This window comes from Oryctolagus cuniculus, chromosome 15, assembly GCF_964237555.1.
Source record: "Oryctolagus cuniculus chromosome 15, mOryCun1.1, whole genome shotgun sequence".
Taxonomy (NCBI): Eukaryota; Metazoa; Chordata; class Mammalia; order Lagomorpha; family Leporidae; genus Oryctolagus; species Oryctolagus cuniculus.
In genome coordinates, this window is record NC_091446.1 from 13180886 (window position 1) to 13195254 (window position 14369).

The 14369-nt window shown below is 55.7% G+C and overlaps 2 protein-coding genes across 4 annotated transcripts in view; one reads left to right on the forward strand and one right to left on the reverse strand.

Annotated features, from left to right (window-relative positions):
- PDZD8 (PDZ domain containing 8) overlaps positions 1–11304 on the forward strand; it is a 107395-nt gene extending 96091 nt beyond the window's left edge. For all 3 annotated transcript variants that reach the window (XR_011382761.1, XR_007911132.2, XR_011382762.1), the window contains one exon: positions 175–11304. The gene's annotated coding sequence lies outside the window, so the exon portion shown is untranslated. The remainder of the gene's footprint in view (positions 1–174) is intronic.
- The window catches only part of SLC18A2 (solute carrier family 18 member A2), a 35418-nt gene that overhangs the window by 8001 nt on the left and 13048 nt on the right, over positions 1–14369 (reverse strand). The window contains exons 7-15 of the mRNA XM_051824209.2: positions 13724–13813; positions 13575–13618; positions 13437–13497; positions 11503–11598; positions 3301–3379; positions 3085–3136; positions 2445–2508; positions 426–545; positions 155–288 (exon numbers count right to left, since the gene is read on the reverse strand). Of these exons, the coding sequence (XP_051680169.1) occupies positions 155–288; positions 426–545; positions 2445–2508; positions 3085–3136; positions 3301–3379; positions 11503–11598; positions 13437–13497; positions 13575–13618; positions 13724–13813 (740 nt within the window). The remainder of the gene's footprint in view (positions 1–154; positions 289–425; positions 546–2444; positions 2509–3084; positions 3137–3300; positions 3380–11502; positions 11599–13436; positions 13498–13574; positions 13619–13723; positions 13814–14369) is intronic.

Here is a 14369-nt window from a genome sequence, read left to right on the forward strand (position 1 = left end):
AACTAAAAAACTCATTATTTAGGTTTGGAGGCTTTTGCCCCAAAGGAGCAAAAACACATTTCAGAGTTAAACTAGGAGGAAATAACTATGAGGGATTACCCAGAAGACCATGCGAAAACAAGAAGTGCTTCATTGCACCCTACATTTTTCTTACCATTTTTTCCTCCTTGGCAGGTGGGCTCCGGAGAAAGAAGCAGAGAGGAGCAAAAAGAATGTCAATGATCCCGATGATCGTCATGAGCCAGGGAAACCCAATTGCCTTTGCGATGGCCCCGCCGGCCGACGGACCTTTCAGGGACAGAGAATTAGACAAAGCCGTCTCCAGGCGTCTTGGAGATACAAGGGTGCAAAGACTCAATCACTTTCGTAAGCATTTTCTGCTCTGCACCGAGGTAAAAGGTTCTTTGAAAAGCCCGTGCCCTTACCTATCGCGTATCCCATACAGAAAGCCACGTCCGCAATGGCATACACGCTCCCGTAGACAGACACATGCCGCAGGTCCACGAGGTAGCCCATGATGGGCATCATTGACGAGTCCACCATCCCTGGGGACAGGCAGGGGGCAGTGTACAGAAACCGGACAGTCACCCCACCGCCCTGAACTCAGTGCCCCACCGGCTCTTGCGCTGTGCCACCCTCCCTGCCGAGCCTCGTGGCACAGCCCAACAGCACAGCTCTCCCCCAGCACACATGGCCGAAAACTGCGCGGGAACTCCAGGGTCCCCAAGTCCTTGCTGGGCCTCCGAGTGCTTGCTCTGCCCCTTGCCTCCCCATCCACACTGGGCCTCACACGGAGACCGGAGGGGTTACGAAGGTGGAGAATGCACAGAGGTACCCAGCGGAGTCTTGCAGACTGGAACTCGGAGAGGTCGGTTCCTTTAGTTACCTAAGAACCACCACCACAACCAGCGGTTCTGTCACCCGGTTCTTGACGGGTCTGCGACAAGCAGCAAAGACAAAGTGCATGCCTTCAGAGTTCTGGGTTCAAATCCCAGAACTGGGCTGTGTGGGTGTGGTCATGCCCAGCTCTGTAAACATCAGTTTCTCCACCTATAAAATGGGTTGCTAACGACCGGCTACAATGACAATGAGCTAAGATCCCCGAGTCCACCGAGCAGGGAACTCAAATGATAGCACCCTCAGCTGTACGGCGGCAGTGGCCTTCACTCCAGTGGTGTTTGCTCACTGTCTCATGCATGCAAGGTGCTGGGACAGGTATGCAAAACTAATGTGAGAGTTGGGCATCAGGCAGAGCTGAAAAATCAACTACAGCGGGGACGGATGCTATGACAACACTGTAAGAACAGACAAGGGTACTTCAAAAAGTTCATGGAGGGGCCGGCGCTGTGGCGTGGTGGGTAAGGCCGCCACCTGCAGTGCCAGCATCCCATGTGGGTGCCGATTCTAGCCCCAGCTGCTCCACTTCCAATCCAGCTCTCTGCTGTGGCCTGGGAAAGCAGGGGAAGATGGCCCAAGTGCTTGGGTCCCTGCACCCGTGCGGGAGACCTGGAAGAAGCTCCTGGCTCCTGGCTTCAGATTGGCCCTGGTCTGGCCATTGCGGCCATTTGGGGAGTGAACCAGCAGATAGAAGACCTCCCCCCCCCCGCCGTCTCTCTCCCTCTCCGTCTCTCTCCTTCTCTGTCTCTCTCCCTCTCTGTAACCCTTTCAAATAAATAAATAAGTCTTTAAAAAAAAAGTTCATGGAAATTGTATATTATGAAAAAAACAGACTTCAAAATTTCTTTGCACCAAAATCAACTTCTCCTTTAACTCCACTTTCCACCAACTTTTTAAAGTTCCTTCACACCTACTACCTGAGCCTGACCTCGCCGGGGGTCAGAAAGACTCAGGTCATTCTTTCTGTTGTGCCACTCAAAGATCAGCCCCGGCCTCGATGGGGGACGGATTCTGCACTTACTTGTATCATGACAGTGGGTAAGGATAACAAACAGAAGTATACTCTTCACAACACGAACAAGGGTTTTTCCTCACGTATTCATTGCTGTCCCTAACAATACAGAGACCCAGCTGCTTTGCCTGTGAAAACCCCTACCGCACAGATGGCCATGATTATCAGCTTGCTTCCCCTGTTCCAACCCTACAAGAAGTACTGGTCTTTTCCCTCAGCCTCACCCGGGAAGGCCTGCTCACAGACGGGAGCCAGGCAGATGTGCCCTGGGGAAGGGCCTCCTTCCACTGTCCAAGCACACAGCATTGGAGAGCTGGCTTTGTTCCTGTCAATATCGGGCTTTTTGCATGCTGGTTTTCAGGAAATAACCAGCTAGGACGCGGACGATGTAAGGATGAGGTGGAGCCAAGCTGCCCTCAGCCGCTTTGAGCCCCTGCACACTGAGGCGGAATACCTAACAGCTGATCAAAGGGAGAGGAGATCTTTCCTGGCGCAAGAGTAGTTGCAAACGGAGGCACAGGCCCACGTGACTTACCAATAGCAAAACCAACTCCAAAGTTGGGAGCTATGAGCCCGTAAATGTTTTTTGCAAAAGGAATCTGTAAGAGGAAAATCCGTGTTAGTGTCAGATATCAAGATATCCAACTCAAAATCGTCTTGAAAATGTTTTCTCTGCGTGGTGTGCCTGTTCCCTTCCGAGGGAACGGGAGGAGAAAGGATGGGGTCTGGGGAGACCATCGAAGCTAGAAACAGGTTCCATGACTACCAGGAAGAGCAGCCAGTGCCACAAGTGGCGATCAGCACAGTCCACGCTCAGGCCTTGACACGGACAGAAGGCCACCTCTGGCGTGGACACTGGCCATTGGTAGAAAATGTCCTATTCTAGAAAACCATGGTGCTGTTTCAGGCTCATTGTCCTGAGGTGTTTCAAGCACTGCAATGTTTAAGGTGATGGAGGTGGAGGAGCCGTGGCCAACTGCAAGCAAAGTAAGCAAACATTTTAAATGACCTTGGACAGAATGAAAATACACCACTTGGAGAGTTCTTGTCCAAAAAAATGTTGAAGATAAGAAAGTTGTAACAAACGGCTTTATAATGTGGCTTGGTGATTCTTGTCCGAATGGTCAAGTCACAGACTTGTCACAAACGTTTGTCAAGTGCCATTGTTTACTCACACACAAAATGCTGACTCCAACGACGATCATCCCCACGAGCGCGCAGAGCCACCTGTCGGGAGAAGAGGCACCATCAGGACACGCGCACTCGGCCTCTTCGCCAGCCCAGATCGTCAAAGGCAAGCGAGCAGCGGCCCCGAGCAGCCACGGCAGGAGAACCGAGCAGCGCTCTGAAGCAGCACGCGACCGACAGGATGAGCGAGGTTTCCATCTTACCTCCCCATCTTGTGTGCAAGGATCCCAAAAATATTGGTTCCAATGAGATAAGAGATGCTGGCTGGCAAGAAAGCAATGCCTGGAAATTTATGAAAAGGACACCTTATCAGTGCTGACATCAGTCCCAGGGTAGAAAACTAATAACCACAGACACCACGGCGCTGATGAGAGCCGCTGACACGGCGCCCCAGGGCCCGCACCCGGGCAGCTAATATCCGGTGGCGGCCGGCTTCCGTCTGGACCCCACGGGGCTTATCGGTCTCACAAGCAGCAGCTGCGACACTCCAGAAATGAAAAGCACCCCGCCATCGCCGCTCTATCACACTCCATCTCGGCCTGGCGGGGGCGGACGTGGGGACCACCAGGGCAGCGCCTGCCGCCACTTTCCCTCGGCCCACCTGCAGCGCGGCCTCGCACAGTGTCCGGTCCCTTCTCTTTGTGATTTCATGTGACAGAGGTCAGACATCATGACAAGAATTAGGGAAAAGGGGGGAGGTTAGCCAGAAGGACGAAGTTGAAGTTACCCCAAACCCCAGCCTTCAGATCACCACCAGTGATTTTCCTGTCCGAGTTCATACATGTTTCTAGATATATGTGCACAGGATTCTTTTTTCAAAAAAAAAATAGGTTTTTACTATACTTTCTGTTCTACATCCTGATTCCTTTTCTATAGCTTTATCGATCTCTTTTCATGGAAAAACCATACATTATGCAGCCAGTTTGCGTGGCGAAGTCATATGTGTCCAACATTTTCACGCTGGCAGTGGGTGGCCTTGAACGTGCCCTCTGCTGGGGGATTTGTCCACACCGCTCCCTCTGGTCCCCAAACCGTATTAGGACAATCTTGACAGACAGCTCTTCAAGCTTTTTCTACAAACTGGATGTACATTTGATTCCAAGCCTTGGACCACAGTGGTAAAGTCGCTTTGTTCTCAAACTTATGACTGTGGAAATCGCGTAGGCATGTGGAAATCAGGTAGGCGGTCGGCCAGTGCCTGCTGCCTGAGCACACAGCTGGCCGCAGGCCTTTCTGGTCCCGGGAGCTCACCAGCACAGAATGGACAAGTGTGACCTTGTCCCTTTAAGGGCAAAGCACTAAGGCGACCTAGCAAACCCAGAAACAGCGGAGCCTCCCAATGCAATAGGGACTTCAAAATGACAAGTGGCACGAACTAAATCACAAACCAAATCATTTCAGACACGGAGCTTCTGGGAAATAATAAAGAAGAATCTCATATTCCGGGAAGTCATTTCTTTCATGCTTATCAATACGCGGTGGCCAAATAATTGTTCAGCGTCATCTGACTCAGCAAACTTGCTCTGACAGCCACGTGCCCAACACAGCACTGGCCCGCAGCACAGACACAGCCAACGTGACTCTTGTCTTGTCACAGCATCTCCAAAGGAAAGAATCAGATGACCTTTGAACTGTGACTGGAACAGAACAAAAGGACAGATGCCCTGCTCTCGGGCCCCGGAGCCTACAGCTGGCAAAGTCCCCCCTCCCCGCCCCAGAAGACGCCATTGAAACCTGGCTTCACAAGGCACCTGGCGGACTCCCCACTCTAGAGAGGGTGTGGTTCTGGATGGTAAGAAATTGTGATGACCCCAATCTCAGGACAAGTGTCTCCAAGGCCCAGGCAGGCACAAACGAACCAAGCAAGCCAACCGTAGGAAAATTAACAGTGTGGCCCAAAGCACCCAGACGCCGTCTGATAAAGCAGCTGCCACTTCTGGCAAATGCTGGTAATTCAGTTTCATAAAACAGAAACCCCATGCAGGCCAACACGGCTCCAGCCAACCAGAACCTAATTCAGGGCGGAGCTCAGTCCCCGGGCAGCCCGTCTGGAGCCCTGGCACAGAAGTGGCTCCCAGAGAACCCGGCCTGAGATCCAGACCACCTGCTGGGTCCCGACTCTGGGAGCAGGGCCCCCGCCACAGCCCCAAACCAAGGCCTCGAGCAGGAATGCAGGTGCGCAGGACAGCTGCCGCTTCCCAGCATGCACCTGTGCAGTGCCCAGGGCCTAGCTGGGGCCCAGGAGCAGGGTGCGTGCTATTTTCCATGAACAGCCCGAGCTCTAGGACAGCAAACTCCACCTCCTGATTCTCAAGAAACAGCACCGATTAGAAGGCGTGTGGAGCAAGGCATCGGCTTCAGTGTGAGCTTGCTAGCCGGGGCTTAAGGGAGGTCACCCCACCCTCTCCAGCGCCCAAGGAACAGCCACCGCTCCCACCAAGAACACCCACAAGGGTGGCTTTGAAGAGGAGAAGGGAACCTGCACGATAAGACCCTTAGAAACAGCCACGCACTCCACACCAACCCGGTGCCCACGGCCACGTGCAGCAGGCCTCCTCCTGCTGGCTGCTGCCCCCCTCACTGGAGCTCCACGGCTCCCCACTTCTCTCCGCCCACACTAGAGTTCACGCTGAGAGTGTGTCTCCCTGGCCCATTGTAAAACCGGGCCTCGTGCCGGCGCTGTGGCGTAGGCAGAGCCTCCACCTGCATCCCAGCATCCCACATGGGCGCCCGTTCCAGTCCCGGCTGCTCTGCTTCTGATCCAGCTCCTTTTTGGATAATGTGTCTGGGAAAGCAGCAGAGGAAGGCCCAAGCGCTCGGACCCCACACCCACACGGGAGACCTGGAGGAGGCTCCTGGCTTACAGCCTGACCCAGCCATTTGGGGGGTGACCCAGCGGATGGAGGATCCCTCCATCATCCCTCCCCTCCCCCTCTCTCTGTGGCTCTGCCTTCCAAATAAGAAATCTTTAAAAAAATTAATAAACCTGGGCTTCAACCCCAGCCTCTGACACACCCAGGGGAGAAGCCTGCTCAGCCACAGCTGTGACTGAGGGTCCCCAAGGGCCTGGAACAAGGGCGGGGCGATGGCCTCACGCTGCCCCACCCCACAGGAGGTTCGGGGGACTGAGAGTCACACAGCCCAGAGCCACAGGATGCTGGCAAGCTCCTTGCATGTTGGGGCCCAGCGGGGCTGCGTGGGACCAGCCCGAGGTGACAGCTGGCCAGAGCATAGCGGGTCCCGCCCCGCAGCCAGGGTCCCTGGGTCCACCCTCACTGTGCCACATCTCATAGACAAATGGGCCAGAAGAGCCAGAACAAAGACTGGCTCCAGCCTGCCCTGGGGCCTCTTCCCCAGGGCCTACGCTTTGCTTCTGGGGCCTACAAACCTCCCCCTGGACTCCGGCTCTGCCTCCTGGGTCTCCAGCTGTCTGGGAAAGGTCCAGACCTAGAACTTGAGGTTCAGAGAAAAGATGCTCTCTCCACCTGCCCAAACCCAGAGCTTCCACGCATGGGCAGACTCGTGAGAGGGCCTTCGGGAGTGAGCACGCGCTGCCGTCTGTCTCTGCCCCGAAACCCACGCCCACAGGAGCAATCGCGTGTCATCCATGGTGCAAATAATAATGTTCTGCTCTGACCTCTGATGTGAGGGCGCTTCTCCAGGGACAGTGAGGGGAGCAGAAAGGCAGGTGGTCCCTGTACAGCCGTGGGGCTGCCCGGCCCTCGGCACTGGCTCCTCCACACTCACCATCCCCAGGCCCAGGGTTTGAGAGCTGCCAGCTGCAGGGACCACACAAAGGAGCGCATCCCGGAGCAGATGCACAAGTGAGATTCTCTTGTCGAAAGGCAAGTGTGTCTTGGAGGCAACGGGCAGTGCACCGGTCCGGTTGGTCCAATCCCGAGCATCTCGCTCAGCGACAAAGCCACGAGGCCTCTCCCGGTGACACACAGGCAGCCTGCGCTCGGCTATCTCACCGGATGGCCCTGGCCTTCTGACTGACCTTAAAGACTTTATAGGAAGAGCCTCGGGCTTTGTCTGGCGAGGCCGAGAGCACAGCAGCTAAGTGCCCCGGCACGGCTAGGACACATTCAATTAGGATCATAAGTCGGTCAGGCAGGGACAGCGGAAGCATCGAAGCAGTGTCTGCCCAAGAGCACTTGCAAAGCAAAGGCAGGGGCTCCACTCAGGCGGCTCTGCACATCCCCCACTCCCACTGGATGGGGGCCCCTCCCCAGAACACCTGCCGCTCAGGCTGCCACCAGGATCAGAGGGAAGGCAAAGCTGGAAGGCACTGCATGAGCACTGGCGACAAGGCGACACGGTGTCCTTGTCCTCTGCAAAGCTCGCGGGTGCTCACCCAGCTTTGGAAGGATGTCCCCCCAACCCCCGCCAAGTGGCCCGCTTGCTCTGGGAGCTCTGAAGGGCTCCTCTTTTTCTAATGGAAAAGGCAGAACAAGAGAGGGAGAAAAAAAGATCTTCCATCCGCTAGCTCACTCCCCAAATGCCTGCAATAGCTGGGGCTGGGCCAGGTTAAAGCCAGGAGCCAGGAATTCTATCTGGGTCTCCAACCAAGGTAGCAGGGTCCCGAACACTTGCGCCATCCCCTACAGCCTCCTAGGGCGTACATCAGCAGGAAGCTGAGCTGGAAGCTGAGTGGCCAGGACTCACTCCCAGCGCTCCAATGTGGACTGGGGCGTCCCAAGTAGCAACTCCCCCTGCTGCAACGCCAGCCCCTGCAGGTGGTCTCCTCTCGGCCCCGGGAGCTCGGAGCAGCAAGTCTGCCTGTCCTTAACTTAGCTCCAAAAGTCCTTCCTCCGTCACCAAATAACTCCCATTATGTGGGGCTTGTTTTGGTTTTCTCGTGTGCTACAACTCACACTCTAAAATCCACCTTTTCATAAGGTCTAGTGTGTACATAAGGTCACACGACCATCCTGACTCTGATTCCTGAACACAGTCCTCCGACCCGCGACCAGTCCCTGCCCCAAGCCAGGCGGAGCTTTTTCAGGGCTGAAAACACAACTCAATGCCGGCCCGAGGCAGGCAGGGCAGGGAAAGTCTACAACAGGAGGCAGTGTCTCCCCACCCCACTCCACCGGGGACCTGAGGCCCGAGAAAAACAGAGCCACCTGCCTTCGCTCAGGACTGGGGCTCCACCTAAAGATGTCCACCTGTGTGATGGAGGAACTACGAAAAGAAATCTCTCGGAAGAATAATCATTAGGGTCATAAAGAGCTACATATGAAGGATTGGTCTTAGAGATATTAAACAGCATTGAAAGCTACTATGATTAGGGAGGTGGCGGGGACTGACCCAGGGATTGGCAAGCAGATCAACAGAATGGAAGGATCCAGAAAGACAGCCGAGAACACACGGCCAGCGCGAGGCTGCTGCAGACAGGAGAAGTCAGGGGACCACAGCCTGGACAACAAGCTGACCACACAGACGACACACCGCACCCTGGTCGCGAGCCGTGCGTGTACCAGAATAAATGCCTTAGAAGGCCACTATGTTAATGTAAAAAATCACATGAGTATTAGAGAAAAGCATGTTTTTTTTTTTTAGTAGGTAATTTTGGCGTGGGAAAGGCTTTGAAGCGACAATGACACAAAAGTGAAGACTGCGAACTCTTAAGAGTGGCATGTTGAATGTTCCAAGTAGAAAAAAACAGCACCCACGAAGTCCAAGACATGCAATGAAGTGAGGGCCATATCGGTGAAACCTCTGACAAGGACCAGGATCTTCGTCCACTAGGAACAGTTAAAATTCTAAGAGCAAACAACTCCAAAGGAAAATGGCCCAAATTCATCGGTAAGGAATCTGGGGTCATCGCGCGTATGCAGTCCAGTGGCTAAGACACCTACACTCTGCCGCAGCGCGCCAGGTCGATTCCCGACTCCAGTTCCCTGATACAAACCCCGAGCAGGCCACAGTGACGGCTCACGTAGCTGCATTCCCGCCACCCACGTGGAAGGCCTGCACTGCATGGCCGGTGTCTGGCTACAGCCCCGGCCAGCCCAGTCATCCGGGGAATGCACGAGCAGATGGGTGCGCTCTCAGCACACCTGTCTGTCTCTCACCCCTCAAAATAAATAACAACAGTAATGATAAGGTCACATTCGCACACCTCAGCCTGGAACAATCTTTACAGTCACAGTAACAACACTGAATGCCAAACATGTAAATATTAGTCAATGAATAAAAGAAAATTCTAGATGCCCCTCCCCCCTCTTCCCCGTACACATCACCTTAGGACAGACAGAAGAGGAGACACAGCGGTGACAGGGAGAAGCAAGCAGGGGACAGTGAGGGACGCAGCAGAGGGCCGGAATGTTCCGCCGTGCGTGGGGAGCTCCGTGAGAAGGGACACTCTGGCCCCATAACCCAGGGAACTCAGGGAGGAAGGCGGGGACAGGGACGGGATCGCCTCTCCCTCCGAGCAGTCCTCCTGCCGTCACCCCACAGGGGACAGTTTGAGTGGTTTAGGGACCCTGGAACCCCAGGCAGTCTGGAAGCCAGAGGCAACAGGAGAAGCTGAAAACCGAAACTGAACAAGAGCCTTCCTGCCAAATAAGAGACTGTTTCATTGTCAAGAAAAATTTAAAACTTAAACCACTCCAGGTATATGGAAAAAGGACTCTTCAAGTTTAAGACATGATAGCACCAATTCTCAAAATCCAATAGTTTAAAAGATGAAGGTACAAAGCAAAAGACAAGATAAACTAGAAGAATGAGATCTAGAGGTCCGACATATAACCTGCTGGAGAGAGTTCTCGCAAACGGGTGGGAGCGTCGGGTTGCACACAATTTCTCAGACCTGGGGAGCAGGAAGGAAACCACACCGGTCTCCGACTGCAGCGCTGGGTGCTACACAGCAACAGAATTCCAGCTCCAAACGCCAGTGGGAAGTCACTCCCAACCAGGAATCCCACACGCGGAGTCGCTGCCAACCAGGAATCCCACACGCGGAGTCGCTGCCAACCAGGAATCCCACACGCGGAGTCACTCCCAACCAGGAATCCCACACGCGGAGTCACTGCCAACCAGGAATCCCACACGCGGACTGTCACCTCGCCTGCCACACACCCTCCTTCAGAAAGCTGCTGTAGGTTATGCTCTACCACAACGCGGGAGCAAACCCAAGAGAGGCCCCAGGGGACAAGGACACGGAGATGCACGAGGGCCTGAGAGAGGCCCCAGGGGACAAGGACACAGAGATGCACGAGGGGCTGAGGGAGGACCCAGGGGACAAGGACACGGAGATGCACGAGGGGCTGAGAGAGGCCCCAGGGGACAAGGACACGGAGATGCACGAGAGGCTAAGACGACGCCCAGGTGATGAGGGAGGAAGTCCCGGCAAAGCAGCAGGCCTACAGTGGAGAAGCCAGGACCACACCCGCAAACAAGTGAAGACCCAGAAGCTTCGGGGACGCGCCTGACTGTGCTGAGGGGCCCTTTCATCTCTGCCACAGGGGCTGGGGGATGGACTCACAAACGTCACATGGAAAAGGAAGAAAATGAAAAAGCAAGGCAATGCTAACTCCAGGAAAAACAAGTTGTAAAAAGAAAGGAACTGCATCACAGTCCCCTACACACCTCAGCTTGGAACAGTATTTGCAAGTCACACAAGCATCAACGCTGAACCCAGTCTAACAGAAACTGTAACACGATTACAGCAGTCCCCCACCCTGTTCCCAGGGGCTATATTTCAAGTCTCCAGTGGGTGTCTGAACCTGAGGACAGCATCAAACCCTACGTAGACTGGTTTTTTTTTCCCTACACATACATGTCCGTGATAAAGGTTAGTCTATAAATTAGGCACAGGAAGAGGTTAACAATAACAGAGCCGGCGCCGCGGCTCACTAGGCTAATCCTCCGCACACCGGGTTCTAGTCCCGGTCGGGGCGCCGGATTCTGTCCCGGTTGCCCCTCTTCCAGGCCAGCTCTCTGCTGTGGCCCGGGAGTGCAGTGGAGGATGGCCCAAGTGCTTGGACCCTGCACCCGATGGGAGACCAGGATAAGTACCTGGCTCCTGCCTTCAGATCAGCGCGGTGCACCGGCCGCAGCGCACAGGCCGCGGTGGCCATTGGAGGGTGAACCAACGGCAAAGGAAGACCTTTCTGTCTCTCTCTCTCTCTCTCTCACTGTCCACTCTGCCTGTTAAAAAAATAAATAAATAAATAAACAGAACAATGATGACCAAAAAAGGTTATGTGAATATAATCAATGTACTGTCCCCTTCTCATCTAGAGGACACATCTACCAGGCATGATGTAAAACCAGCACAGGGACAGACCACCCCAGTGCTACCCAAGGCACTGGCCCCTTCCAGAGTCCAGCAGAGCACTCACTCCATCATCCCGGCATGAAAAGTTCTAGAATCAGAAGAGCCGCGGGGGCCTTACCCAGCTGCCACTTCCGGGAACACATGGTCTCCATCATCCAGATAGGCAGGGCCGGCTCCAGCATGGCGATCCCCATGTTTGCAAAGCAGATGGCGCCTTTAAGGGAGGAAGAGGTTAGAGTCTCTGCTTCCACACGGAGTCCCTGCTGTATCCAGGGAGACCCCAAGCCCCCAGCCTGGGCGGCCAGAACCACTCCTGCTTGAGAGAGAGATGACCTGCAAGTCAAGTGGGTAGGGAGGGGCGACCACCATTCATGATGGTAAACAGAATCCTGGGAACTGAGGGAGCCCCAGCAATCACCACCCAGTTTGTTGATGAAAGAAGGGAGCTCCAATTTATTCACAAAGTAACTTGAGGCCGCTCGGCAGCCAGGCAGCTTCCTGACCACACCCTGTCTCCTGTCTCGGGCAACCGAAGGCTCTTGCAGGTGTTCTGCTGTGCGATGCCCATGGACATTTCTCATGATGCCCCGAGATGCCAGAAGTCCCAGGAGGACCCCCTGTGTTCAGCATAGGTGCACTGTGGAAGGTTGGTGTAAAGTCAGCTGCACAGGTAGGGTATCTGTGCACACACTCATTATCACTGTTACCCAGGACCCTTTGTAAATACAGAAGCACATGGGAAAAAACACCCGGAACCGTCTCCCTCGCTCTGCGAGCTTCCTGCGTAGCTGCGCCTGTGGAACCTGTAATTTGCTAGAACAAACCCAAAGAACACTGTGCAATCGTGAAGCAGGTACGTGCATCCTGACACAGGATTTCTTTCATTCCCTGTGACATTTAGAGCAGAACACACAAATGACTGGGCTCCTCCCACTCCCCGTGCTCTAACTCCCCCCACCCCCACCAGGGCTGCCTGGCACTGTGCAAGGCCCAGCAGTGCTGGGTGGATCTCTCGACTTCCTGCATGACTAGGGATCGGGCAGTGAGCTTCCAAGAGAAAGAACCTTAGGGTTGGGGGCGGGGAGTGTCACATCTGTGCCCCCCCACACACACACCCTCCACATCCCCAACACAGACGGCCAGGCCCCAGGGGATCTGTGCATCCAGCACGGAGAGATCTGGGCACCGGGTTTCTGGTACTCTGACCGGTAAGTACGAGGGGCAGCAGCTGGGCCATGGTCCCCTGCGTTCCACCCTGACCAGAAGGGGTCCACAAAACCAGCCTAGGGCTTTGCTTTGCAAACAGTACGGGCAGGCACCGCCTCTCCCAGACCCCCTCCAGGCCTCCCAGTGTGAGCCCTGCTTAGGCAAATGTCACCCTCGCCAGGTCTGCAGAGCGGCCCCAGGCAGCAGCACGTCTCTTCCTCCCAGACCCAGAGCACAGGGTGGCTGCTGACGTCAGCCACCAGGCCCCGGGCAGCAGCTGCACAAGGCTGGTCCCTCACAGGCAGCCCCGGCCTGGCGGGGAGGCCGCCGGCTTGCGACTGGGCCATCGGAGGGGGCAGTCCCTCGGAAGCATGCAGCCCATGACCCCTCCCCAGAACCCCAGGGCTTTCTTTTAGCCACCTGGGCCTTGGACCCAAGGGGTTTCCAGCGCCCCCTGGCTGCGGTACAGGGAAGCGCTCTCCGCGGGAAGAGGCGCCCAGTCCGCACTCTGGGTCTCTGCTGCCAGTCTCTGACACAGCCAAGGTCAGTCTGCGCACCTCAGCCTGAGTGAGAAGGCAGACCTCTTCCAGAAAGTTCCAGGCCAAACAATGACGGCCTTCGCGGGGAGTAGCATCTCTGTAGCCTATGCAAGCACTTGGCAGGCCCCAAAAACAAATGAAAAACAAAGACCTTGGCTGAGCTTTGGGAGACACGGCTTCCTGCAGCTTACGGCTTTCTCAGGCTAGGATGTCCCCAGCCACGTTCCCCAGCAAAATGAACAGCGACCCTGCCACCCACCCCTCCTCCCAAGCACAGCCGTGACCAAGCAGAAGCAGAGCGGCCCACCTGCGGCGATGAGGATGTACGGGTCCTTCAGCAGAGTGGTGAGGGGCGTCCCCTTCTGACTCTGTCAAGCAAAAGCGGGTGTCAGCCGAGTCACCAGGGCTGTGGCCGCCACTAGGCCATCTTCCCCCCACCGCTTACCTCTGGCTGCACGCGGGACGGCTGCAGCACGAAGAGCTGAATGGCTGCAAGGAGAGAAGACGGCCCCCAGTCAGACAGTGGCCATGGCCCTGGCACAGCCGGCAGGGATGCCAGGGTCACGGCCAAGGTGCCCACAGGGCCTTACTCACCTCCATCCAAGAGCACCAAGGCAGCCAGCACCAGGAAGGGAGCCGTCTTCCCCACAAACTCGTACAGCACGCTCCCAAAGGGGGGGCCCACTGCGAGGACGAGAGAGGGGCTGGCGCCGGCACCTAGCGTGGCCCCCACCCCCCAGAATCATCTGTTGTCCCCTGTGGTTCTCTGCTTGGCTTCAAAACAGTTGGGGGTGGTGGCCCTAGGTTCCCTTTAGTGTCAAGGTGCCTGAGCAACTCCCCAAGAACGAACAGGCTGGAGTCACCCCAAAAGCTAAGATCGAGGGAAGTGAGAGCCTGGTCACGGGGCTGTGCCGCCTGTGTAGCACAGCGCGACAAGGACATCCCTGCTCACAAACCAGTGTGTGCAAAACTGCGGGCTCCAAACGAGGGCTGGGAGCAAACAAGCGGAGGGGACAAGAGCCGAGCCCCCGGCCAGGGAGATAGCTGTCCCCCGGCAGGGCAGGAGGGGGAGGCAGAAGCGGAAGGCGGATGTCTCTCTGGTTGTAACTCACAGAACGTTCCAGAGAGAAACGTCTGGTGCACCATTCCACTCCATCCTCATGTCTACACCTGGGTCTGGGGAGATCTGGGACAGGGAGCGAGGAAGCCCAGGTCCTCCCAGCTCAGGGCTCGTCCCACC